Source organism: Callorhinus ursinus, unplaced genomic scaffold (genome assembly GCF_003265705.2).
Source record: "Callorhinus ursinus isolate GAN/ISIS: 27379988/994484 unplaced genomic scaffold, GSC_fseal_2.0 scaffold12, whole genome shotgun sequence".
In the NCBI taxonomy this organism is placed as follows: Eukaryota; Metazoa; Chordata; class Mammalia; order Carnivora; family Otariidae; genus Callorhinus; species Callorhinus ursinus.
Genome location: NW_027397074.1, coordinates 56896619 through 56924120, shown reverse-complemented (window position 1 = coordinate 56924120; position 27502 = coordinate 56896619). Strand labels below are relative to the sequence as shown.

At 38.9% G+C, this 27502-nt stretch overlaps 1 protein-coding gene across 5 annotated transcripts in view; it reads right to left on the bottom strand.

Annotated features, from left to right (window-relative positions):
* Positions 1 to 27502, bottom strand: part of MDFIC (MyoD family inhibitor domain containing) — a 126340-nt gene that overhangs the window by 48166 nt on the left and 50672 nt on the right. For all 5 annotated transcript variants that reach the window (XM_025873203.2, XM_073899094.1, XM_073899096.1 and 2 more), the window contains exon 4: positions 25139 to 25414. In XM_025873203.2, the coding sequence (XP_025728988.1) occupies positions 25139 to 25414 (276 nt within the window). The remainder of the gene's footprint in view (positions 1 to 25138; positions 25415 to 27502) is intronic.

Below are 27502 nucleotides of genomic sequence, written 5' to 3'. Positions count from 1 at the left end.
CTCAAGAAGGGATTTATCGTGGAAGTACTTACTAAGTAAGTACTGTTACTGTCATAGCAGCGAAGATAACGGAAGATTTATTCTAGGGAGGCCACACCTCTTTACCTACCAATATTTCATTCACTCTGATCACCACACCAAAATCGGGCCATTCCATTTTAACCGAAGGAAGTTTAAAAAGGCTCGGGTCATAGTTGAAACACTTGAAAAGGGAGACCCAAAAAGGCAACTGCAAGAGACAGAATCTGCAGAAGAGTGAAGCAGGCAGAAATCGGCCATAGGAAAAAATAGGAAATCTTATGCTTGGCTGCAGCAGAAGACTTAAAATAATCTTTTTCCACATTTAAATTATATTCATTTATTTTTCTCCGGAAGCTGGAAGGCATAAACAGAGAAATGCTATACTTTACCTGAACTTAGTCAATGTTGACTTTATTCAATCAGCCAGTTGGAAAACCTCTAATCCAAAAGGCTTAATTAATAAAGTTGAATGTAACTTTTGGATAAGAAAATCCACTTTAGATCTTAGGAGCACTTTCCTAGAAAGAATATGTCTAACGGTCTGCTTAGTTGGTCACAATGCCATATATGGCTAGGAAAAAATATATTTTTTCATTAAAACTAGGATTTACATTCTCAAAACTGTACAAAAATGATCTAAGAAATCTCTCCCCAAACCTTAACGTTTTTCCCATTTTTCACAACTGTGTCTCTTTCACAATTCGCATTTCAGTTTCTCCTCTTCTTATTCGTGCTCGTCTAAATACTGTACAGGGTACATTCAGAAATCAGCTTTTTCTTTTTTTTAAGCCAAATAGTGCCCAGTGGGGGTGACCCTGCAGAAGGTGGTGGTGATGATGACAGTGAAATAACAAGACCCTTGTCATATCAGATGCTTGTTATGTATTGATATTTATAGAGGTATAATTAACATGTAACATTAGTTTCAGGTGTACATGATTCAATGTGTTTGCACCGTGAAATGATCACCACAATATATCTAGTTACTATCTGTCACCATAGTTTTCTCAGGAGAACTTCTAAGATCTACTCTCTTGGCAACTTTCAAGTAGGCAATATGTTAACTATAGTCACCATGCTATACATTACATCCCTATGACTTATTTATTTCATAAGTGGACATTTGTTGCTTTTGGACTCCTTCATCCATTTCACCCACCTCCACCTACTGCCTCAGGCCATCACCAATCTAATCTGTTCTTTTACCTACAAACTCAGTTATCTGTTTTTAGATGCCACACATAAGTGTGATCCTAGGGTATTTGTCTTTCTCTAACTTACACAGTTAGCATAATGCCCTTAAGGTCTATCCATGTTGCTGCAAAGGCAAGATTTCCCTCTTTTTTTTATGGCCGGATAATGAACACACACACACACACACACACACACACACTATATATATATATATATATATATATATATATAAAATTATATATTTTAAATATATGTATTGATCACATCTTTATCCAATCATCCATTAAGAAACATTATTTCCATATCTTGGCTATTATAAGTAATGCTCCAGTGAATATGGGGGTGGATATGCCTTTTAGAACTAGTCTTTTCAGCACTAGAGTTACAGAGTCATATAGCAGTTCCTTTTTTTTTTTAAATATTTTTTTAGATTTATTTATGAGAGAGAAAGAGAACGAGAGGGAGAAGCAGACTCCCCACTAAGCAGGGAGCCTGATGCAGGGCTTAATCCCAGGACGCCAGGATCATGACCTGAGCTGAAGGCAGACACCTAACTGACTGAGCCACCCAGGCACCCTGATAGTTCCATTTTTAATTTTTGAACAACTTCCATACTGTTTTCAATAGTAGCTATACCAATTTACATTCCTAACAGTGCACAAAGGGTCTCTTTTCTCCACAACCTCAACGCTTGTTATTTCGTGTCTTGTTGATACTAGCCAATCTAACAAGTGTGAGGTGGTATTTCATTGTGATGTTGATTTGCATTTCCCTGTTGATTAGTGGTGTTAAGCACCTTTTCATGGGACATGTTGGCCATCTGTATATCACATTTGGAAAAATATCTATTGAAATCTTCTGCCCATTTTAAATCAGATTGGTTTTTTGTGCTGTTGAGTTGTATGAATTCTCTCTGTATTTTGGATATTAACCCCTCATTTGATATGTTTTACAAATATTCTCTCCCATTCAATAGCTTGTGATTCTGTTTTGTTGATGGATTCCTTTACTGCACAGAAGCCTTTTAGTTTGACGTAGTCATACTTGTTTATTCTAGGTTTGCTTTTGGTACCAAGTCTAAAAAATTGCCAGCAGAGTAGAAATCAAGGAGTAGCTTACTGCCTATATTTTCTTCTGAGTTTTATGGTTTCAGGTCTTACAGTCTTTAATCTATTTTGAGTTAACTTTTGTGTATGGTATACAATACTGGTTCAGTTTCATTCTTTTGCACATGGTTGTCTAGTTTTCCCAGTATCATTTACTGAAGAGACTTTTACTCATTGCATATTTCTTGGCTCACTGTCAAAAATTAATTGACCGTATATGCATGGGTTTATTTCTGGGCTCTCTATTCTGTTCCATTGATCCATGTGTTTGTTTTTATGCCAATACCATCATGCTATGATTACTACAGCTTCGTAATATAGATAAAAATCAGACAGTGTGATGCCTCTAGCTTTGTCGTTATTTCTCAAAATTGCCTTGGCTATTCAGAGTCTTTTGTAATTCCAAATAAACTTTAGGATTGTTCTATTTCTATTAATGCCCTTGCCATTTTGATAGGGATTTCATTGAACCTGTTGATTGTTTTAGGTAGTATGGACATTTTAACAATATTCTTCCAGTGCATGAGCACAGAATATTTTCATACATATTTGTCTTGTCTTCAGTTTCTTGCACGAATGTCTGGTAGTTTTCAGGATACGAGTCTTTTACCTCCTAGGTTAAATTTATTCCTGGGTATTCTTTGATGCAAATGTAAATGGGATTGTTTTCTTAATTTCTCTTTCTGACATTCTATTAGTATATAGAAATGCCACAGATTTTTCTTACTGATGTTGGATCCTGCAACTTCACTGAATTGGTTGATTAGGTCTAAACAGTTTTTTGTAGGAGTATTTAGGGTTTTCTATACATATTATGTCATCTGCAAATAGTGATAGTTTTACTTCTTCCTTTCCAATTTGCAGGTCTTCTATTTATTTTTCCTGTCTAATCGCTTGGGTCAGAATTTCTAATACTACGTTGAATAACAATTGTAAGAGTGGGCATCCCTGTCTTACTCCTGATCTTAGAGGAAAAGCTTTCAAGCTTTTTACCTTTGAGTATGATGTTAGCTGTGGGCTGGTCTAATATGGCTTTTGTTATATTAAGATATATTCCCTCCCTACACAATTGAGATTTTTAATCATAAATTTATGTGGAATTTTATCATAGTTTTTCTGCATCTATTGATCATATAATTTTTATTTTTCATTTTATTAACGTGTATACATTGATTTGCAGATATTGAACCATTCTTGCATCCCTGGAATAAATCGTATTTGATCATAATGTATGTCTTTTAAATGAAATGCTGAATTTCGTTTGCTAATATTTTGTTGAGGATATTTGCATGTATGTTCATCAGGGAAACTGGCTTGTAATTTTCTTTCTTGTAGCATCCTTGTGTTGTTTTTGTATCAGGGTAATGTTGGTCTTATAAAATGAGTTTGGAAGTGTTTCCTCCTCTTCTGTGTTTTTGGAAGTTTGAGAAGGATGGATATTACTATAAATGTTTGGTAAAATTCACCAGTGAAGTCATCTGGTCCTGACTTTGGTTTGTTGGGTGATTTTTGATTACTGATTCAATCTCCTTACTAGTAATCAGTCTGTCCATATTTTCTTTTTTATTATGATTCACTCTTGGTAGGTTTATGTTTCTGGGAATTTATTTCTTCCAGGTTGTCAAATTGGTTGGAATATAATTGTTCATAGTAGTGTCTTAAAATCTTTTGTATTTCTGGGATATCAGTTGTAATGTCTCCTCTTTCATTTATGATTTTGAGTCTGCTTTTTTGTGTGTGAATTTAAAGGTTTACCAATTTTGCTTATCTTTTCAAAGAAACAACTCCTGGTTTCATTGATCATTTTTATTGTCTTTTAAGCCTCTATTTCATTTACTTACACTTGATCTTTGCTGCTTCTTCCTTCTACCAACTTTGGTCTTCATTTGTTTTCCTAATGCCTTGAGGTATAATGTTAGGTTGTTTTAGATTTTTCTTATTTCTTGAGGTAGGTTGTTATCATTATGAACTTCCCTGGTAGAGCTGCTTTTGCTGTATCCATTATTTTTGCTATATTGTACTTTCATTGTCTCGGCATTTTTTGATTTCTCCTTTGACCCACTGGTTGTTCAGTAGACTGTTGTTTAATTTCCACATATTTGTAAATTTTCCATTTTTCTTGTAATTGATTTCTAATTAAAGACAACTGTGGTTGGAAGAAATGCTTAATATGATTTCAGTCTTCTTGAGTTGATTTAGTCTTATTTTGTGGCCTAACATGCTCTATCCTGGAGAAAATTCCATGTACACTTGTGAAGAATGTGTATTCTGTTACTTTTGGGTGTAATGTTCTGTGTATATTAAGTCCATCTGGTCTAATGAGCTGCTTAAGGATAATGTTTCCTTATTGATTTTTCTGTCTGGATGACCTATCTATTGATGAAAGTGGGGTATTAAAGTCCTATTAGTACTGTTAGTGTATTGCTATTTCTTCTTTTGGGTCGGTAAATATTTGCTTTACATATTTAGGTGTTTCTATGTGGGTAAATACTTAAAATGTTATATCCTTTTGTTGGATTGCCCCCTTTATCAGTATGTGATTATCTCATCTCTTTTTATAGTCTTTGTTTTAAAGTCTATTTTGCCTGATCTAAATACACCCATTCCAGCTTTCTTTTGGTTTCAATTTGCATGGAAGATCTTTTACCGTCCCTTCACTTTCAGTCTGTGTGACTTTACATCTGAAGTGAGTCTATTGTAGGGAGCACATAGATGAATCTTGTGTTTTCATTTAACCCATTTAATAGAAGAATTTAGTCCATTTACATTTAAAGTTATTATTGATTGGCATGTACTTACTGCCATTTGTAAATTGGTTTTTTGGCTGTTTTGTAGATCTTCTGTTGTACTGTTGTAACTTAAGATTTTCTGTAGTGGTATAAGATTAATCTCTTTTATATTTTGTGGATGTATCTGCTATAGGTTTTTGCTTTGTGGTTAGTAAGAGGCTTATATATAATGACATTTCTAACAGTCTATTTTAAATCTATAACTTTTTTTTATTTTATTATGTTAATCACCATACATCATTAGTTTTTGATGTAGTGTTCCATGATTCATTGTTTGCATATAACACACAATATACTCCATTCTTCAATACGTGCCCTCTTTAATACACATCACCAGGCTAACCCATTCCCCTACCCCCCTCCTCTCTAGAACCCTCAGTTTGTTTCTCAGAGTCCATAGTCTCTCATGATTCATCTCCCACTCCGATTTCCCCCCCTTCATTTTTCCCTTCCTACTATTTTTTTTTAACATCTAATGTATTATTTGTTTCAGAGGTAGATGCATTCTAAACTCTATATTTTTACTTTCCCCCTCTTTTTTCATGTCACATTTTACATCTTTTTATCTTAACTACTTATTGTAGCTTTAGTTATTTTTACTACTTTTCTAACCTTCATACTACCTTTATAAGTGATTAATCTGCCATGTTTACAACATTATTCTGAGTTTTACTATATATTTACCTTTACCACTGAGATTTATACTTTCATATGTGTTTCTGTTACTAATTAGTACCCTTTAACCTCAGTTGAGTGAAGTCCTCTTAACATTTACTGTAAAGCAGACTTAGCTTTTGTCTGTCTGAAAATGCTTTCTCTCTCCTGAAATCCAGAATGAAAACTATGCTGGAGAGTGTTCTTGGTTGTGAGGTTTTTTTCTTTCAGCACTTGAAATATATCATGCCACTCCCTTCTGTCCCAAAAAGGTTCTGCTGAAAAATCTGAGGATAGTCTATTGGGGTTCCCTTGTACATAGGTTGTTTTTCTCTTCCTGCTTTTAAGACTCTCTCCTCTTTAACCTTTGAGATATTAATTATAATGTGTTTTGGTGTGTGTCTCTTTGGGTTCATTATATTTGGAAATCTCTCAGCCTCCTGTACCTGGATGTCTGTTTTCTTCACCAGGTTAGGAAAATTCTCACCCATTACTTCTTCAAATAACTTTTTTGCCCCTTTTCCTCTTTTCTCCTTCTGTGATACCTTCAAGGTGAATGTTGGCCCACTTGATGTCATATAACTTCCTTAAGCTATCTTATCCATATTTTTTTCTTTCTGCTGCTCTGATGAGGTGAGTTCCACTGCCCTGTTTTTGAGTTCACTGATCCTTTCTTCTGCTTCAAATAGTCTGTTGTTGAATCCTTCTAGCATATTTTTCGGTTTGGTTTTGTATTCTTCAGTTCTGAAACTTACATTTCTTTCTTCTCCCAAGTTTGGTGAACTTCTTTAAAACCATTATTTTGAACTCTTTGTCAGGTAAACTTTTTCTTGGGTTTTGTCTCGTTCTTTCTTTTAAAACATATTCTTTATTCCTTTTTCTTGACTCTCTACGTTGGCTTTTATGCATTAGATAAAACAGCCACCTTGCCCAGTGTGAAGGAGTAGAGTGGCTTTGTATAGCAGATAAATTTTATTGTTCAACCCTATCCTAGCTCTTGGTTGTCTCTCAAACCTTTGTGATTGTCCAACAGCCTACTTTATTGCTCCCAGTGGTTGAAGAGTGTACTAAAACTTATCAATGTTCCAAAAGGAAGGATCTCAGTCAGCACCTAGATTCTGTTTAGAAGACAGACCCCTCCCCCCACCGCAATAGCAGTTTTTGAAGTATGCAAACATATGTAATCCTATAGGACTACAAGTATGAAGGCCACTGCCTTCCAAGGCTAGACAATCTAGAGGAGTCCACTGGGTGGCAGTTACAAAAATCAGGGCAGCAGATGGGTATACAGGTTCCTTTTGGGAGGATACTCATAATCTGGAACAAGGCAGAAGGAGAGCTTAAAGAAAGCATCCACAGGCCCATGGAGTGCCTATCAGTAGGTCCCTAGATATATGCCCCACCTGAAGCCTGCCCAAAGTCAAAGCTCATGTTAAGCAAATAGGCCTCTCTTGTAGAAAACTAGGGGTATGTTTCAGTCTGCTATCTGTCCAATGCCCTAGGAGTGGCAGCTGGCCATGAACAGTCTCTCCTCTGTTAGCCGGTGGGACCCAGGAACACAGGCCCTGCCGGCTGTCCACCAGAGCTAGACAATCAAGTGATGTCCCTGGGCAACCAGACACAGGTATTAGCTCATCTTCTCCCAAAGACACTGGCATTCTAGGCGACAAAGATAGTGCCCCCACTGTGAGGTTTCTGGAGAGGATCAGAGTGGGTTAGTTGGAGGGATGCAGAGGGAAAGCAACCTCCCTAAGGTGGTACCTGCCAGCTTCAGTCCTCAGAGTACCTCGACGACCCCGAGATGTGTATTAAATTAGATGCCTGCCCCTCACCCTAACACTTGGTTATGTTAAAAAGTATTTGCTTATCTTAAGGTTTAGGTCTAACCTCTCAATTAGCTGCCTCTATACTGAGGCATGGGGGTCCAAGAGCACAAGCCCATTAATAGCCTTTCCTCAGTTCAACATAGTCTTTTTTGGTCTTAGATGAGCCCCCAAACATCTAGCTTTGTAAGCCAAGGGGGCCTGGATCCCTATCAGTGCAGTCTTAAAGGTTAGGGTGCTGAATGTGGGGTTCAAACCCTTTGCTCTTCAGGGAGAAGCTTCACGTTTTGAGTTCCCTCCTCCTTGTGAATCACTGTGCCATAGTGAGCTTTATGGCAGGACAGCTTCTCAGCCTCTCCTGCTTGCTCTGGATGTGGGTTTTTTCTTTGCCCTATGTGAAGGATTCCCACAGCTAGTTTTCAGGTTCTTTTCAGAAGAAATGGTTCCATATGTAGCTGTACATTTGGGGTGTCCATGGGAGGAGGTAAGTTCAGAATCTGACATTGCCAGCTTGAACAAGAACTCCCTCTATCAGATGCTTAGTCACCGGTTATTAGCCTGTAACTGAACACACAGGATGGGCCAGGTTACTTGTGACACAAGATCTTATGGGAACAAACACACACAAAAAGAGAAGCTGACAGTGTTCACAGGGCTGGGATCAGGCACCCTCATTCTCCAAGCACTTGCACCTCTGCGATCCCAAGGGCTGAGAGACCCTGGCAGTTCCTGTTGCTGCAAGCTCCTATGGAGGCAGAACTGCAACTCCAGCAGGGGGGACGGGCCTCCCACAGACACAAATAGCCTTGCCTTGAGAAGGCCCAGGACATGCTCCCCGGTCCTGATAGAAGAGCCAGGCTCCAACCAAAGAGGCACAGCAGTCTGACAGACACTCCAGGCAAGATGAAGAGGCACAAGCCGAGTGAAATGAGACACCAAAGCACATTTCAAAGTAGTGCACAGGAGGTAAATCCTGTTATTTATGGAATTAATTTGTGAATCAATGATGGCATTGTTACTCTTTCCACATCCCTCCCTCTCCACCCATGTTATCTATTAATACCATTTGGGTTTTGTTTTGTTTTTAAGCCTCAGATGAACAGGACAGCATGACACTGAAATTATAAGGTATAAATACCTGCACCTTAATTTAGTGTACAAACAATTTCGGAGCCAAGAAAATCCATGAACATGTTGTTTACAAGTACTCTAATACTGACACACCCGGTTTTCTCATCCAGTAAAAATTCTGTAGCCTTGTTATTATAAATGGTAGAAAAGATGATAAAAAATAAAACGCCTCTTACGGCGCTGCCTTTCTCTGCTCTACACTTCATCAGCTGCCCCCCCCCCCCTCCCCCCCCCCCCCCCCCCCCCGGCTGAGGTTTCCGAGTCACAGCTCATTACCGAGGGTGGCCATTCAGGCCAGCAAATGCCAGAACGACTGGAAGAAATGCCACAAGTGTCTGTAGTGGTTGTCTATTTGTCTGGTTTTGGTGAGGCTTCTAGCAACAAGGAAATGACATTCTTGGGGGCACAAAAACGTATTTTCTAAGTCTTGACTCTGTCACTAATTGGCTAGATGACCTTGAACACATCATTTCACTGTCTATATGCACATAATGAAGGAGAAAATGATATCCAAATTCTTTCCAGGCACTAAGTTTCTATGAGAGTCTAGCTCATGGTCTTTTCTTGGCTTCACTGATATTCAAAGGACAATGGAAAGCTAGTTAATGCTGAATATGTGTTGGCCCCAAGTTGGCTAAGCCCCAGGAGCAGGTGGTCCCATGGTATGTGTTAGGGTAAAGGTGGCTCCAGCTAGTGGGGAGGTTATTTGAAGGTACACAGGCAAGAACAAGATAGTTTTAGAAATGCCAAGTGGCTCAACACTGATAGGGCAGGGAAAACCAAGGAGAAAGCCTTCAATTTTCCATTTTGGAAAGGAGGAGGCAGGAGCAGCATCAGTGATAATAATATGGTGTCAGGAAGATCAGGTAAGGTGACTTTAAAGAATATAATGGGGGTCCTCGGATTAGTAGGAGTTGGTAAGACAATGGATGAGGCAATGATTGGAGAATAGTCAAGTATGACTCCCTGGTTTCTGGAGCCATTTACCAAGAAAGAAACATGGGAAGAAAGTGTGGTTTAAAATACTTTGGGGAGGCACCTGGGTAGCTCGGATCTTTGTCTTAGGGTGGTGAGTTCAAGCCCCACACTGGGCTCCATGCTGGCCATGGAAAGTACTCAAAGGAACCTACTTAAAAAAAAAAAAAAAAAAAAGACATGGTAAGTCTGAAGATACTCAAATGGAAATGTCCAAGAGGTGGCTGGAGACACTGGCCTAGAGCTTAAGAGACAGATAGATCCAGGGTAGGAAGTCACACGTAGCTGAAATTCTTACAGTGAATAAAATTATTAAGTTGTCCAGGGAAAATGACATCATTTGAGAAAAGGACTGAGAAAAACTGAGGACTTACCAAGGATGAAGAAACTCCAGGAAAGGGAGGTGACATGGAAGCAAGAAAGAAAAAGATTTCAAGGAGATTGTGTCAAAGACTGTGCTTAGCCAGAGAAATTTCAATGATGTGATTGGGATGAAAGTGAATAGCAGTGGGAAGGAGTAATTGAAAAATGAGCAAGTAGAGATGGCAAATGCAGATATCTTTTTAAGAAACCTATGCAGAGAAAGCATCTTCTCCCCCTGGAGAGTGAGGGAAAGCTTCTGAGAGTTTCATTTAAAGAGTGGCAACCGAATAGAACAGCCATTGTGGAAAATACAGCAGGTCTGTGTAGTTCACTGCAATGTCTCAGGCCCCAAAAGGGTGTCTGCCCCTGAGCAAGCTCGCTAATGATTTGTTGAATGAATGAGGGGCACACCAAAGGTTTGCTGAGGGATTCTGAAAATCCAGTGGAGACCCAAGACCACACATGGGTCATGATGGTGATTTTTACGGAGGGCCAGGTTTCCTTAGTAGTGCTCAGCTCCCTAGTACGGAGAGAAGTTGAAAAAGTCTAGATTTTGGTTCTGAAAGGCAGGTATGCCGGGAGGACAGGGTCTCAAGCAAGTTAAGAGGTTCAGCAAGGGATCCAAGTATCAATAAAGAAGACAATATTTGGGAGGCCAGATATATATAATGGGGTCAACTGGTGTTCAAGAGCCAGTATGTGCATATTGTTTAAAAAGTATATTTTCAGGCAGAAGTAACCAATTTATCAAAAGCACTAGATTAAAAAATAGGACTGCTCTGTAGACTCCTTACACAGGCCTGGGCACAGGGCAGATCCTTAAATACCTGTTGACTTCATGAAATTCATTTGTATGGCCTGACACAGACATTACTTTGGGTTTTACTTCATCTTCTCCTGTCACTCCACAGAACACATTTTCCAGGAGCTATCTACCCACAGATGTTGAAAAGTTCTTTCTAAAATAACTACTCTTCTGTCATTCCAAAATGCAATTTCTGCATCCTTCACTGAGCATAATTATTAGGGGGAAAAAAAAAATAAACTTCAGCTTCTAGTGTCAACTTTAAATTATGTTATGTTATGGGGATATTATTCCCCAAGAGGTCCAGTTCTTCCCATTTGATTTCCCAAGAGAACTCAGAGTAGAAATTTAGGCAGGTTTAATAGTCTTTGGAAAACTAGTATATTAATCCATTGTGCTCTTTTCTTTCAATTATCTTCACATTTCCCCCCCAATTCCTGGATTTCTCAATCTTTGAGGAGACAACTATTTGTATGAATACTTTCCCTTTCAGAGAAAGGAATGTCATTAATTTCCCTGAGCAAACTGTTTTCTAATTATTCCATTTTATTCTTCTAATTGCCTCCCCTACGTACCTGAGCCAACTTCCACCACCTTCCATTTTCACTTCGGTTGAATGTACGAGAAGTAGGGAAGTCAGTACAAACTACCAGGGTCCTGTGCTGGGAAGAGGGCCTGAAGCCACACTAATCCCTTAGGAAGAGTTGCCTAAGACCCCGGAAACAAAATTTTCACCACGTTGTTGACTTTTGACATATTTCGTCTGTTTTCTCCTGTATTTTTATGGAGAGTTAAGATTACCCAAACTATGGCACGCAAAACCACAGAAATAATTTTCTCCATGCTTCTGTAGCCTGATATTGCCGACTATACTGTGGTTAAAAAGTAATTTTACAAAAGTATGCACGAAAAGGTAAATGTGAGAACGGTTACTTGGGAATTTACTATTTGACAGTTTCTTAAGGTGGAAATTTGGATATGTCTTTTATAAAGCTTATTTCAATTTCATATGAGAAAAAAAAAACTATTAAAAAATCCGTGTTCCCTGCATTATGAAAACTACACCCAGAAATGTAAGGTTACAAAGGAAATTACACTACAAAGAATGCTTCGGATATAGCAAAGCAGGGTAGAGCAGGTATTGTGGTTTTTTTGCGTGTCACAGACAAAATATTTTTGAATGTGTAAAGTAAAAATGATTTCAAATGAAACCAATTATGTTGAAAAAGTTATTAAAAGTTGAGGTAGAATAAAAATATAAGTATGTGCTTTTTCTCACACATCAATAACAATTTTACAGTAGTGATTAGCATACACAACATTTCAGGATTTCTGCAACAATGGTAACAGGATATGAAAATATCAGTGACAAAGTCAGAGGTACTACTCATGCTACTGAAGTTTATTATTTCCATTTATAACTGAAGGAAATGCTAGATACCACGTATAGAAGATAAGGAAATGAAGTTGTTTTTCCTCTCAAAGTCATGGACCATTCCCAAAGCTAAGAACCCCTCAACTGGAGGATCCTAAGTGAATCTTTCAGAAAGCTTCCTAGTGTATTCAACTTAAACCTTCTATATAAGAAAAAATTTTACCTTGCGAGAATTTTTCAGAAATAAGGCAAATGCATACCACCAGCTCCCCTTCTATCCCTTTTATACTACACTGAGAGTTATACAAATTAATTATAAAAGGTCCTCAAAAACTGTACTAATTTAACACTATATATTGGTATTAAAATTAGTGAAAACATTTCCAAGAGAAACTGTGTACATTTCTGTTCCTTCAATTGATTTTTTAAAATTACATTCTCAAATGACCCTACCTACCTCCAACAGTGAAGCAACTATGTATTCTGAAAGACATCGACTCAAATATCACGAGAGTTTAATTCAATCTAGAGAAAGAAATCATTGTTTAAAAAATCTTGGGTCTTAGCTTCAAAGAAATAGTCCTGAAAATCTCCATGTACCCATACTCACAAACATGCAAGCTAAGAATAAACTTATTGGAAAATATTAAATCATCACTATTGAAAATGTCATGAATCACTGTCATTTGGGTTCCTCTAAATTGCAATAAATTGTTCAATGAAATCATGCAAAATTTCTGAGTCAGGAGGGAGAGAAAGTAAGAAAAAGAGAAAAATGAGGGGAGAGACAGACTGGAGGGGGGATGAGAAAGACAGGCAGATGGACAGAGATATGGAAGGTATACTTTGGAGTAACAACCAAAATGAGCCAAAACTTGGCTTGCAGGCCAGATCTGCAAAGATAGAAGCTTCCCTAGGGACAAAACAGACCTATTCCTAGAGATGAAGGACACCCTTTTGTTCCTGTTCCTTTGGCATCTTCTTTTTTTAACATGTTCCAAATTAATTTCCCCCCAAAATTACAATTCTCTATTCTTAAACATTTTAGTGTGTATTTAGCCAGTGAAACAATAGATCTTTTGAGTGTAAAGAGATGATGGTGGGGGCAAACAAAGGAAAGAACTGAAAGAACATAGTAAAATGGGCAAAAAAACCCCAGAAAATTTATGAAAGCACCAAAACAAAAAATACACAGTAGAGTGCCAAAAACGGTTTTAGTTGAAGTCAAAGGAAGATGAATATAACCCTGTTAAACAACATTTTTCCAGATCGTCAGTAGGCAGACCACATATTTGGATATAAATTAAGGTATGGATTACACATCAGTATTATCTTCAGTTCATTAGCTTACTTAAATTTATTCTTCAAACCTCAGAAACTGATTTTTTTTTTTTTACAACATAAATACTATAGCTTAATTTTAGGCTAAAGTGAAATACAAAATGTCTTGATTTATCGTGAGCATCTGAGATAAAGTTTTGCTGTAACTGGTCACCTCCGATATGTGAAGACAAAAATTATATCCAATGAGCAATACTTTGGTCCTCTTTTCCCTCTGTATATTTCACAAACTGCAAGAGACTCATGAGTCATCAGCCACTTTTTGTCAGAAGATTCAAAACATCCTGCACATTCGGTATCTTTTCCCAAAAACTTCCTCCTTTGAGAATTGTAGTATTACGCAGTGTCTAGTGCTATTATTGTAACTATGAAATAATTTTTTGAAATCCCTCTAAAATGAATGGAAACTTTTATCATAATTAACATCATTCCCAATGATGAAATATTTTCTTAAAATGGAAGGTTTCCAAAACTATAAGTCCATGCCAAATCCTACTGGCCATCTGAGGGATATCCAGCTAAATAAGTGTATAGGGCCTGCTGTATGTATTAAAGTGCTGATATGTAGGAGGCACTTTCTAAGATCACCTTTAAAGCATGGCTGCTTTAACACTCTAAACCCGGTGAAGGATATAATACAGATACAGATATCAATAACTACAACCTAAGGCATTTTGTAACATCTCCTCCTCTCTCTCCTACTCCAGGACATCCTGCTCTCACCTTAAGTAACTCATTACGAGTAACACAGTATCTCCCATTTCTAAAAACATTCCCCTTCAGCAAAATTCCTTGAACCAGAGTAGCCTAGACTTGCCATCTTTAATTCTTCTCCTTTGAACCAACTTCAGTGAGACTTTTGTCCCCATCACAACACCAAAAGTACGAAGGTAACCAATGACCTTCACAGGACAATGTCAAGGGTTACCTCTTGCTCATCCTTTTGGATTTCTCAGTTGCGTTTGACTCTTGAAACACTTTGTTCACTTGGTTTCCAAGCTGTCCCTCTTTCATGGTGCCTTCTCCATCACCAGTTACTCATCTTTTTTTTTTTTTTTTTTTAAATGGTTCCTCTTCCTTTTCTGACCTCTCTGTAGGAGTAGTCCAGGGCTCCTGCATCCCAAGCAGTGGTTCTTAACTCTGCATGCATACTGAAATCCTGTGGGGAGCTTCTAAAGGAGACTGATAACTTAGCCACCCCTATCGCATTCCAAATGAATTAGGATCTCTGGGGACAAAGCCCAGAGAGTGGTAATTTACTTCCTACTCCTTTGGCCCAGAAGCTCTTACTCCAAATACTCAGGTGCCAGGATGGAGAACCCCAGCCCTAGGGAGTGCCCTCCACCGAACATTCTATACCTTGAGGACTCATAAAATATATCTCAGGCTGCAGACCATTCCTCTGAATTCCAGACTCCTCCTTTCACATCACCACTTAAATAAAGGGTATCCCAGATCCACGTCCATGACCACAATCCTTACCTTCCTCCACCAACAAAACCCTGTTCTTCCGGTAGCCTTCTCATCTCCATTAATGACAACTCATTACTTTAGACTGTTTCGACCAAAAAACTTGGGAATCATCCTTAAATTTTGTCTCTCACACTGAAATCTCATTCAGTAAATCTTACCCTGCCTTCAAAATACATTCCTGTGTAACATCTCCCCACCTCCACTGCTGCTGCCCTGATCCAACCCAGCCATCTTCCATCTGACTTCCTGCAAGAGGCACACAGCAGGCTTCCATCTTTGGCCTTCATGTGCCTATAGTGGACTCTCAGCTCCAGACGCAGGTGATGCTTAAGAATGGTAACTTAGATCATGTCCTTCATCTGTTCAAAATCCTTACACTAGCTTCTCAGCATCCCCCCTCACTATTCAAATGTCTTAGAGACATTTGATCTTAGAGTAAGAGGTCTGAAGGTGCCCAATGTCTTTACTTCTAGGAACAACACAGGAGGTAACAGGATTCCATTACCATCTTTCTTAAGAACTTGAGGAAAAGAATCACATTTTTTGTCAGATTCTCAAGCCCATGAACCAAAAATGAATCACTGTGTAAGAGACCATCATAATCAATATTCCAATTTATTATAGGTTAGGTCTTAACCTTTTCAAGCTTTTGCTTGCAACACTAATTCAGTCAAGAGTAGGCCATATTAAAAGATAAATTTACTTTAAATGTATTTTAATATTAACCTGTCTTCTATTTTTTGGATTATACAGTAGTTTCCTTACTTATCATTCCTATACTTCTCTTGTAACGAACTCTTTAACTGCTTTTTTTTACTTGATGTTATTTCCTTTCTTATACTACACACATAGCTTATGTATGTGTATATATGTGTGTATATATATACATACATAATTTAAATCATAGCTTATGTATGTATATATATACATAAGCTTATGTGTATATATATATGTATATATATATATACATACATAAGCTATGATTTAAATTCAATTCTAAAGTATAAGAAGCTCTAAACATCCAACAACTTGTGGTCCAAAATTCCAGAAATGTGGAATTCAGAATCCTAACTACCCACCCTGTTGATGGCTTCCATTCAAATGCCAATTAGTGTTCCTGGAATGAGGTAGGAGTGGGGGCTTGAGATGGGCTTTTAATCACTTGAAGTTAATTTCCTCATATGCAGTCATTCCACAGACGTTACTCAGAAGGCTTCTAAGATTAATCAACCACACAACAGAGTACAGTCATCTAGGTTAACAATTCAGTAAATGCTTCTCTGGTGGCTCAATTCTCTTCTTTGGTAATGAATATACAACCACACAATTCAGTATCGCTGAACTCAAGAGCTGAACTCTGAAGAACCTATATGCCGGCTTTTCAAGAAGTTAGTTATTACCTTTTTATATATTCAAACTTTTCCTCTCTCCTAGATCCTTTCCATCGAAACGTAACACATTCAAAGCTTTCCCATCTTAAAACGGAAGAACACCTAACGAAACAACCTTCCTGGAGCCACACTTCCACTCTGGACTTTAGCCTTTCCAGAACTATTGTTATCCTCAACATGAGTTTTCTCAACATTCCACAACCCACGTCGTTCGGGCTTCTCCGTGAAAATGGCTCTAAATTAGGTCACCAAATGACATCCACAATGAAATCCAACAGAATTATTTCAGTATTCATCCTGCTGAACCTGTCAATTATCCGGTGCAGTCCTTTTCCTAAAACATTCTTTCCATGACACTACCCTTTCCAATTTTTTTTTTTTTCCTCAGCAAGATAATCGTCGTCCTCTCTTTGCCTCTGACCTCTCCCGTAGGTTATCTTAGCAGGGTCTTGACCTCACTCTGAATTAGTCTATTGGACATCACCTGTGGAGAAAAGTCTGAACTTTCCATGGGATTGTCTCCTAAGCACGCAAGCTGAACTCCCATTCCCAGCCCACCGAGCTGGCTGGCCTCCAGTGATCCCTGAGTCACTTAGTTTTCAGCCGTCTGTCTGATCGTTTCTCTTAAATCTCTTGAGAAAACTCATCCCAATTCAGTTTCAAATATTCTCTCGATGAGAATATAAATTAGCATACTTGGTTCTAATGCCTCCCAAGTTCCAAATCTGTATTTCCAAACGCTCTTGGATTATATATCATCATTTGAAAGCGACCAGGTCTAAAACTCAAGTCCTGGTCCTCCTCAAACTACCCTGAGCTATTCATGATTTCCTAATTTCTATTCATTTTCTCAACTAATTGAACTAGAAAATTAAGGACAGTCCCGATCAGGATGGATGTCTGTCTGACTGCAGTTCAGTTCTATTCACTTTTAACCCTGGGCTGGGACCCAGCACTTAATCCTGAAACCCTGAAGAAAATCCCAGGTTCTCATTGCTCACATTCAGCACAAGTCGCAGGGTTGAAAATAAAGTTTCACCCTAGAGCAGCCTGTCTGCTGTAGCTACTTAGTGCTGTCTCACATATTAAAACACCACCGAAACTTTTCACTACGAATGCAAAAATTAAAACGATGGTGTATTAATAGGGTTGTGAGATTTATTCAATTTTTCCATTTAGCCTATTATTCTGAAGCTGGGTTTCTAAGTAGTCTCTTCCCTCTGCCACCCCACACCCCAGAGCTTCCTGGCCAATCTGTCTGTATGTCCATTGTTTTATTTCCTCCCCACCCACCTCCTGAGCGAATGCTAAGTCAATTTAAATTGTTTGGGCAGTGGTCTAAGCCACTTGTCTACAAAAGCCCAAGGTAAAGGAGGTGAAATCCATACCTAGCTGATGGCTTCTCTCTCTCCTTTCACCTGGCCTGCAAAGCCGTCAGCTCTTTTTAAAGCCATCTGAGGTGTTTCAAATGTTAAATTGTATGTATTTCAGGACCTTATAAAATCTTTTCTGTGCTCATCAGACTGATGGGTATGAGAATAATTTACTCCAGCACATAAATTATAGAGTTAGCCTATTTTCCTAAACTCTAAAGGAAGTGTGTTTAAATATTTGCATTTGGTCCCAAAGACACACTTACCATTTATAAATACTTTGGATAGATAATGGGTTGAATTTTTTTAAAAAACAGCTGATTAAATATCTCAAGTGAGTAAAAATGATTTATATGTGCGGAATGATTTATTCTTTGACACCGTCAGCTTGGGTCAGGCGTTCTTTCCTCCCACACCCATCTCCCTGTATTACTGTTCTTCCATTTAGTTTGTTAGTTGAGCAGTAAAATTTACTAAAAGCCTGTTTGCCACCGGACTGGTAAATACTGCCTCGGAAAGCAGAATTCTAAACCTTTCTCCCACACGATCATTTTGACATTGGAATGGAAGGCACTGTGCCTGAGAAAACAGCACCAAACAAAACATCATCCAAGCAAATTAAGTATTTTGAGGAATGCGGCAACATAGCTTGCCAAAGCCACAGAAAGTTTGTTTCTGGAAGCTCAGATTATGACACTATGGTCATATCATAAAATCCTATTATTCGTCCACTAAAATACTTGTATTTCTATAATTACAGGCAAAACTGACATTTTTATGGGGGAAAATGAGTAAGATTTTATAATATTATGTAACTGAGAATGAACAATTCAGTTTCAATTTTACCTTTTTTTTTTTCCTGGTTTTAGGATTTAGGAACGTGGTGTTGACTGAAAACCTCAAGGAATGAGGACGAAACAATGGGGGTTGAGAGACAAAGGTTCTGAGTTCCAGTCCTGCCTCAGTGGAGTTTCTTTTCGCCTCTCTCTGACCTCAGATATTTGCACTCCGATGGCTCCACATTCTCTCCCTTGAGGATTTCAGCCAGTCTGAGGTTTCAACCACAATGGCTGTTGAATGTTAAAGAACAAGTACCTGTGTTCTCAGGTTTATACTCCTTACTTGCTTCAGCATTGACTGAATACTTATTACAAGCCAGACTCCAGGCTCTGCTAGAAACGAGAAGAGTAAGACAGAGGCTTTGCCTTCGGTAAGATTAGGTTTTAGTGCAGGAAGACAGATAAACTTCAGTATCACTGTGCACGTGGAAGGTGCTACGGGGACACGGAAGAGGGCCAGTTAGCTCAAAACTGGGCATCAGTAGATGATCCCCAAGTTGAGTTCTGAAAAAAACGTGCACAGGTCAAAAAGGCAAAGAAAATTATGAGAACATTCCAGGCTGAGGGGAGAGAAGCAGCAAGGGCATCTAGTTGTGCCACTTAATTTCTATTCATTTTCCCAACTAACTGAACTAGAAACGACTGCAGTAAAGGCATACTTTCAAACACACCGAGTGACATCAAGGTTTGCAGATGGTGAGGAGGGTAGGGGAAGTCAAGGAAGTGGGGGGGGCAGGATCGTCTGATCACCTCGTGAGCTTTTCACACTGTCATGCTCAGTTATGCTACATCCCCTTTGAAGCCTGTGTGCCCCCACCCAGACTCTCCTAGCATGCCTCTGCTCCTACTGACACTGCCATGCCCTGTCCCTCTCCTGTATATAGTGAAAAACTACTACACTACAAATAATACAAGGGGAAATACACCGGAAAAGGGGAGGAGGCGGAGTCTAAAAAGGTAGAAAGCCAACAAAATAGAAGAAAGGGAAGCAGAGAGAACCAGTAAAATTCGAAGACTGCGCTTAGGTCCATCCAAAGGTTTCCTAGAGCTTGGTAGCATCCTAGCGCAACAAGTCTAAAGTAATTCATGTCACATATGGCGATAGTAATTTCTAACATACAAAAGGATGGTAAAGGTAGTCTGTGGGTGGGTGCTTACTGGGTAGCCATACTGAACAGGTAAGAAAGCCTCTGGTTTTAAAAAAATTGCAACCATGGAATTTCTGCATTATGAAAAGAAATTTTTTTTTTTTAAAGAAATGCACACAGGATATAAAATGGTGTCCTTCTTAAAGCTTCAGGGGAACAGAACATCCGAGGAGTGCTGTGGATTTGCCCTTTGTCACATTTCCATTCTTATTGCTCCTAATTCAGCTTTGACAACAGTGAAATACGGATGGTTCTCTGAACGAAACACAGTAATTCGTAACACCCTTCAGCCTTGAATGTGTCCCTTCACCCTCACTAGCTACTGAGCCTCTATCCAGGTACTGCCTTCTCGAGGAAGTTAACATTCTTAAGGAACTCGCAGGGGTTAAGTGTCACTGCTGTCACTGTCATCATTATCAAATACTTCATCTGGGCCAGACTGCTGTTCTAACTCCAAGGTATTCCACAGCAACTCCTCTTTACAACAATCCTATTAAGTAGGTACGAATAACATCCCCATTTTACGTTTAAGACACTGAGACATAAAGCCTACCCAAGGACGCATCACAGGACAGTGCTAAAGTCAACATTTGAACCCAAGCAGACTGGTTCCAGCGTCTGTGCTCTAATCACTAGGCCACATAGCATCTGTGTGATTACAAATGAGATGGATCCAGGGCGCCTGGGTGGCTCAGTTAAGTGTCTGCCTTCAGCTCAGGTCATGATCCTGGGAACCAGCCCCGCATTGGGCTCTCTGCTCAGCCGGGAGTCTGCTTCTCCCTCTGTAACATTCCCCTTGCTTGTGCTCTCTAGTAAATAAAATCTTAAAAAAAAAAAAGATTCTAGGTACTGCTCTATCCACAAGGCTCTAGGCTGTCGGATTCAACATTTATGCTCAATGAGCTTCTGGAGCTAGAGATGTACAAATGATGGCACATTAACCCAAAAGGTATAAAGTCTGTTTTAAAAACATCTTTGTTGAAAATTTTTACACAAATATACAGCTGTAACTGGCACACCTGAAATGTTAGGATTTACAGTTCCTACGGTAAGAAAAGTGTTTCGCGTCTAATGAAAACCCTTGGCAATTTGAATATTATATGATACTAAATTATACTATATTTCAAAGTTCAAGAATCTTAAACATTTAGTCTTAAAACTCTCCACCTGGGTGATGCAATCAGAAAAAGTTGTATGAAAATATTTAATTATACAAAACAAGTAGAAATCTACCTATTTAATAACCTTTAAATAAAAAGCACAGTATTTTCCAACATGGGTATTGCATAAAAGGAAATTTTTAAAATAACGTTTTTTAATGAATATGAGTACACATTTTATTTTCCAGTGCTAGTTTGAAGGAAGAGTAGGATAAAGGTGTGTGAAATAAAAACACTATCACTTATTAACTGGCAGGAAACCCTATGAAGCTACTGTGCTGGGCACAACACTAAATTAAACAAAACGGACTCATCTGAGTCCAGCCTCTTCAGGAATTTACAGTCTGGTAGGAAAGGAAAACAAGAATAGGGCAAAAGTGTGCAAATTCTTTTTAAAGTTTTAGTAGAAAAGGCTTCTAGAAGACAAATGCATATGAAGATCCCTGCCTAACCTTCCCAGGTAACCCGGTCAACACTAAGATGCAGTGTTGGAATGACCAGTGATTACCTTTACCTTAGGGAACTCTAGTAAGGCAAAATACCAGGGCTTACCAGCATAGACTGTGGAACCAGAATGTCTGGGGTTGAATCTCATTTCTACCACATACCAGCTGATGTCAGTGGGTTCACCTGACCTGTCTGTGCCTCAGTTTCCTCATTTACAATGAGATAATTACATAGAGTTGAGGGACTTACACTGCTATCAGGAGGGTACAATGAGATCATGTGAGTGCAGCAGGAACACAGAATGAACTAACTCACAAATCAACATACCTTAAAAAGAGAGCTGACGGTGTGCATTTCTACTTGCACTCAGGCCGTGCCCAACCCCCAGGTAGAGCTTAAAAGATCTTGCCAACACACAGACTCAATTAAGGGGTGTGGTCAGTCTTTAGCTCTGTGTGAGCAAGGGGCCCCCATCTTAGGGTTTTTCCAAACTTGGTCAGCAAAGAGGCCCCTACTTCTCTTAAGCAAAATGAAAATAGTTAAATATTTAATTCCATCATCTGAGCCAGAAAAATGCCCCTCCACTTGTCATTCTTATTTATGTGCAACACAAAAATAACCACAAGCGCCGGTTGTCCAGAAAAAACACACACTGTCAAACTGTGGTTAGCTGATTTGAGGTTTAAGGTGAATATGACCTTGCTATTCATTTGCTCATTTTACTGTGAGAGGAACAGACATAGACAATAAAGACTGAAGAAAATGAAAAACAAAGAAACAAAACCGAGAAAACTATTAAGCCCCTCCTTATTTTTTGAATAATTTTTATCCATTTTTATTCATGTCCTAAATCAAGCCTGACCAAGACCTACAGACCATTGTGACCTACAGACCTCCTGAAATCCAGATGCTATCCCTGTGCATCAAATCCATCCCTGTCCTTGCCCTGTCCCACTCAGCAAGTATTACAGTTCTGCTCAGCCTGGAATCCCGTATTCTGTCGAGCAAGAAACACGCCGTGCAACGGAGCAGTTTTGCTGTGAGGACAGTATCACAGAATCCGGGAACACAAGCTAACTTGGAAGATTTCTCCTCCAAACAATTTTATAGAGAAAGCAGCCCCAGAGAAACCCGAGTCACCCAGCGAGCTTGCTGGCCACGCTCACAACGTTGGTTCTTCCACTTGCTATCTGCCCCGTCTGTCCCTTTTTGTTTAGCTACAGCACCATTGTCAGAGAAGAAACCTAACTTCAAAACTGAAACTCAGGGCTCAACTTTAAATAGCATCAAAAAGCATGAGGATACCTAATTCGGAGACATTATATGAACTGCGACAAGGAAATTTTCATCTGGATTTGAGCAATCACAACACCAGAAACATACAATCGGCTAAGTTTTATAGCCTCACAGCCAAGTTCTGGAGAGGACACTCTACAATACATTTAGACCTCTTCGTTTGTGTTTCATATGACTCATACCCCCAGCCGAATCCGGGAAAGATTTTGTGATAAAGAGCAGGATTATCCTTAATCCTCATCCCCGTCGCACACTCACAGGACTGAATAAGAGAGACGGAGACAGAGGGGGAGACTAGAACTCTTTCAACACTACTGATTTTCCTCTTCCTTTGTAGGTTACTTAGGAAGTTGCATTCCTGGGGCGCCTGGGTGGCTCTCTTGGTTAAGCGGCTGACTCTTGATTTCAGCTCAGGTCATGGTCTCGGGGTCGTGGGATTGAGCCCCGTGTCAGGCTCCGTGCTGGACATGGAGCCTGGTTATGACACACCCTCTCCCCCCACCCCCAACTCACACTCTCTCCCTCCAATAAATAAATAAAAATCTTAAAAGGCAAAAAAACAAAACAAAACAAACAAAAAAAAAACTGCATTTTCCATCAGAAGTAATTTCAGACATGGTATTAAAAATAAGAAAATAACGAAAATTTTTCTAAAAATTGCATAAGATATTTCAAGTTGGGCTGATATGCACCTTTCCGGTTGGACTGAGAGACCATTCTTTAAAATAAGAAAATATTAAATGGCAAATAAGAGGTTAAGGCTGTAATAAGTAAATTCAAATGTATAAAACAAGTAGATTTCAATTATTTCACCCAATCACCTAGAAGCAAAGATACTCTAAAGAAAATTGCATTGCCTTCCCAACTCCTTGGAGAGCCAGTTTAGTTAACAGCCTACCTCTGCTTCAGAGATGACCATACAGCTTACATGTCAAACTCATTTTAAAGTGTCAATCATGTCCCTTTCAATCTAATTAGTTTGGAAAGTAGTGTCACTGACCTAGAACTATGCAGACCATTTATTATCATACCATTTGATCAACCTAACACTTTACCTCAGTTGAGTTTGAGACACCTGTAGCCAAAATATAATATCCTTTCTCCCACTCATTACTGGTAACTCTCAATACAATTTCCTATTTACAACTCAATTTATCTCTATGAATAAGCATAGCCAACTTCAAAGAAGCACTGACAGAATTTGCCTTACTTAAGATTTCATGGTAATTAAAATTGAAAGGTAAGGGGAACAAGAAAAAAAAATCAGATATACCTGAACCAGCAGGGGGAAAGATCTATCTACATCTATATTTAGAAAACAGATTTGAATTTTTGGATCCCAAGAACTGCTAAAGGAGAGCAAAGAGGAAGGACGGAGGAACATGGATAGGCTGGCAGACATCTGGGACCTTATACATGGTAGGGAGACTATTCTTTTTTAAAAAAATACATAGGAGCACCTGGGTGGCACAGTCGTTAAGCTTCTGCCTTCGGCTCAGGTCATGATCCCAGCGTCCTGGGAAGCCTGCTTCTCCCTCTCCTACTCCCCCTGCTTGTGTTCCCTCTCTCGCTGTGTTTCTCTGTCAAATAAATAAAATCTTTTAAAAGAAGTAAAATAGAATAAAAAAATAAAAAAATATATAATATGGCAAGCTATTTTTACAAAAGGAGTCTGTGGGTTATAAACCCATTGTCATCAGATGAGTTTGTGCTGTAATAAAGAAAACCTTTCTCAGGTTCAGAGTATTTAACTTGACTTTGACCTGGCCAAAGGCAGGATGAAGCCGAACTGAAGACATAGTAACTAGCTCCTGAGAGGTCAGAGAATACCCCTGTACCTCCATGGGAGAAGCTAAAGGCCAGAGCACAGTGAGCTGGGGCTCGGGGGGGGGGGGGGGCAGGCAGGGAATGAGGGGTGAGAGTGGCAGCACAGCTGGCCGGAAGATGCGAGCCAGTGAAGCAACAGAGATCACCTGGCCCCCTCTCTGGCAAGAATATGACAATCACCAAATCTTTTTCTCATTTTAGTGTTGCATATTTAAGAACTCATTTGCAAGACAAACATACAAGCAGGCGATCTTCTCTCTGAACCACAGAATAACATAATGAACCAGGGATAGAGAAAATACATGCATCCACCACCAGCACGTTGCATCCATATTTTTAAACATGGTATTAAAAACAGTAAGTATATCGGTTCTATTTAAAGTAATGACTCCTCACTCTAGAAGGCAATAATCTAAAGCAGGATGTCAGATGCCGGCACTTCCTTTCCTAGCTTGTGTTTCCCTTTGGAGAGGTTGTATTTTACCAAAACTCCTGTTTGTCTGAAAGATAAGCAAGATTCTTCATTCATGTTTGCTTGATCAAGTAGTTATTGGTGACTATGATTTTACATCTGGTCAAATAAAATAAGCATGTATCTCCAACTCACCTTCAGGTGAAGAGCCTGTCTTTTGGGAAAAGACAGCATTTACTTTACTCTTCTTACTGATATCGCTGTTTACAGACAAGCTGGACTGAATTTTTCTATGCATTTTGTGAGAAACAGGTGCTGAAAGTCTTCGATTATCTGCAGATACATGTTTGGCCCCGTGGTGAATTCCATTTCCATTGCTCAGGCTTGTGTGGCCATTCTTTATCTTGCTGGTTTCTTCCTCACTTGGTTCCTGTGAGCACGTTGGAAGCTGAGGCAAGCGCTGGGGTTGAGCTAAACAACAGGAAAAGTTGATCCAGTTAAAAAAAGAAATATTTGAAAATCATCAAAATATATTCAGGAACAGACTTTTTTTTTTTTCCTGGGCTTTACCCATGGTTCTACAAAATGGAGAGAAAGAAAAAAGGAAAATATTAATAAACATGGATACAGAGAAAACATAGTAAAAAAAGGGAAGTGGGACAGGGTCACCAAAAGTGACTTTATACAAGGCATATGAAAACAGTGGGAAAGACTGCTTTGTTTTTTAAGAAAATTTAAATTGGAAATCTGAAAAAGTTATTCCACACTCATTCAACAGCAAGTGTTTGTTTTTCTACGTACCAGGTCCCTCTTTTGGGTGCTAGAAACATGGTATTATCTCAACATCCCCAGATAACGGGATAAAATGTTTAATTATCTTTTGAGATAAAAGGAAAAAAACAATGATTCCAAGTATCAAAACTGGACAACATAGAAATATATAGTTGTTTTCTTTTCAATTTCATTTTAATTTTTTTAAACAGTTTTATTTATTTAAGTAATCTCTACAGCTAGTGTGGGGCTCCAACTCATGACCCTGAGATCAAGAGTCACATGTTCTTCCAACTGAGCCAGTCAGGCACCCCTTCAATTTCCTTTTAAGTCCTGGAGAAAACTTTTCCATATTTATTTTTTAATTTGACATAAAAATAAGCCATTTATTGGGAATAAGTTGGTTGGGAATAGAAGAGAGCTTCCTTAATCTGATAAAACACATCTGCCGAAATTAAATGTCAGCACTTTAGAAATGCTCCCATTTAGGTTAGGACCAAGAAAAAGTGGCCCAAATTCACCCCTCTTATTTGACATGACACTGGAGGTACTGGTGAAAGGAATAGAACATGAAAAAGAAATAATAGGTCTGAAAAAAAATATTTTTGAGATGCATACCCAATTGGAATGTTCTAGGGGAAATTTATGAGACTACAAACCCTGCGAAACATTAAGAATTTAACAAGATATATTCAAGATCAACCACATTAAAATCAACAAACTTCCTCTATGCCAACAGTAACCAAACAGCAAATATACAAGAAAAAATGAACTCTTTACAAGATCAAAAAAATAAAGAAAAAAGAAAAAAAAGCCCCCCAAAACCTCCCGTAAGTATCTAAGAATTAAGCTAGGAAGAAAAATGGGCAGAGATTTTATGGCGAAAAAAATCACAGAACAGTACTGAAGGACATAAAAGAAACCTACTAAATGTAGAGTGAATATTAATCCTCCCCAATTTATTTATTTAGCGTAATTCCCATAAAATTTCTGACAGGCTTTTACACAGAACTTGACAAACTGATCCAAAAATTTATAAGGAAAAGTAACCAAGAATCACTAAAGCAATTTTAAGGAAGTAAAAGAGGGTTGCAGCACTTGACTTACTACATATATAGTCCTATCAAGAAACTCCAGGCACTAAAGCCATGTGCTGTGGGTCCAGGCACAAATAACCAGGGGAAAAATAGAGAGAGCTCCAAATATGTCTGTGTTTGCATATCTAAGTGCATATATACCTTATAGAGATAAATTACGGATGCATTAAATGCCTGTATGTGAAAAGCAAAACATTTCAGATTGAAAAAAAATGTAAGAGGGGCACCTGGTGGTGCAGTCGGTTAAGCATCTGTCTCTTGGTTTCAGCTCAGGTCTTGATCCCAAAGTCCTGAGATCAGCCCCTGGGGCTCCCTGCTCAGTGGGGAGTCTGCTTCTCCCTCTGTCCCTCCCCCTGCTCCTGCTCTCTTGCACGCATGCTCTCTCTCAAATAAATAAATAAAATCTTTTAAAAGAATATGAGACCTAATACCATGATACTAAGGAGGGACAAATTAGATTCTTTGGACAATGAATCATAAAAAAAAAGCAGGATGACTATTCATCATTTGTGCTGCCTGGCATTTCTGGACACCCTCACAGAGTTTTGGTCAATTCCTCTAGCCCATTCCTTGACTGCTCTGCCGCTAGGGGACAGGTTTGTGACCTAAGTCCTACCAAGCACAAGGATGACTTACATACAGCAGTGGCCAAAGCAAGACCACAGCCACACCAGGGAGGTAACTCTGAGCA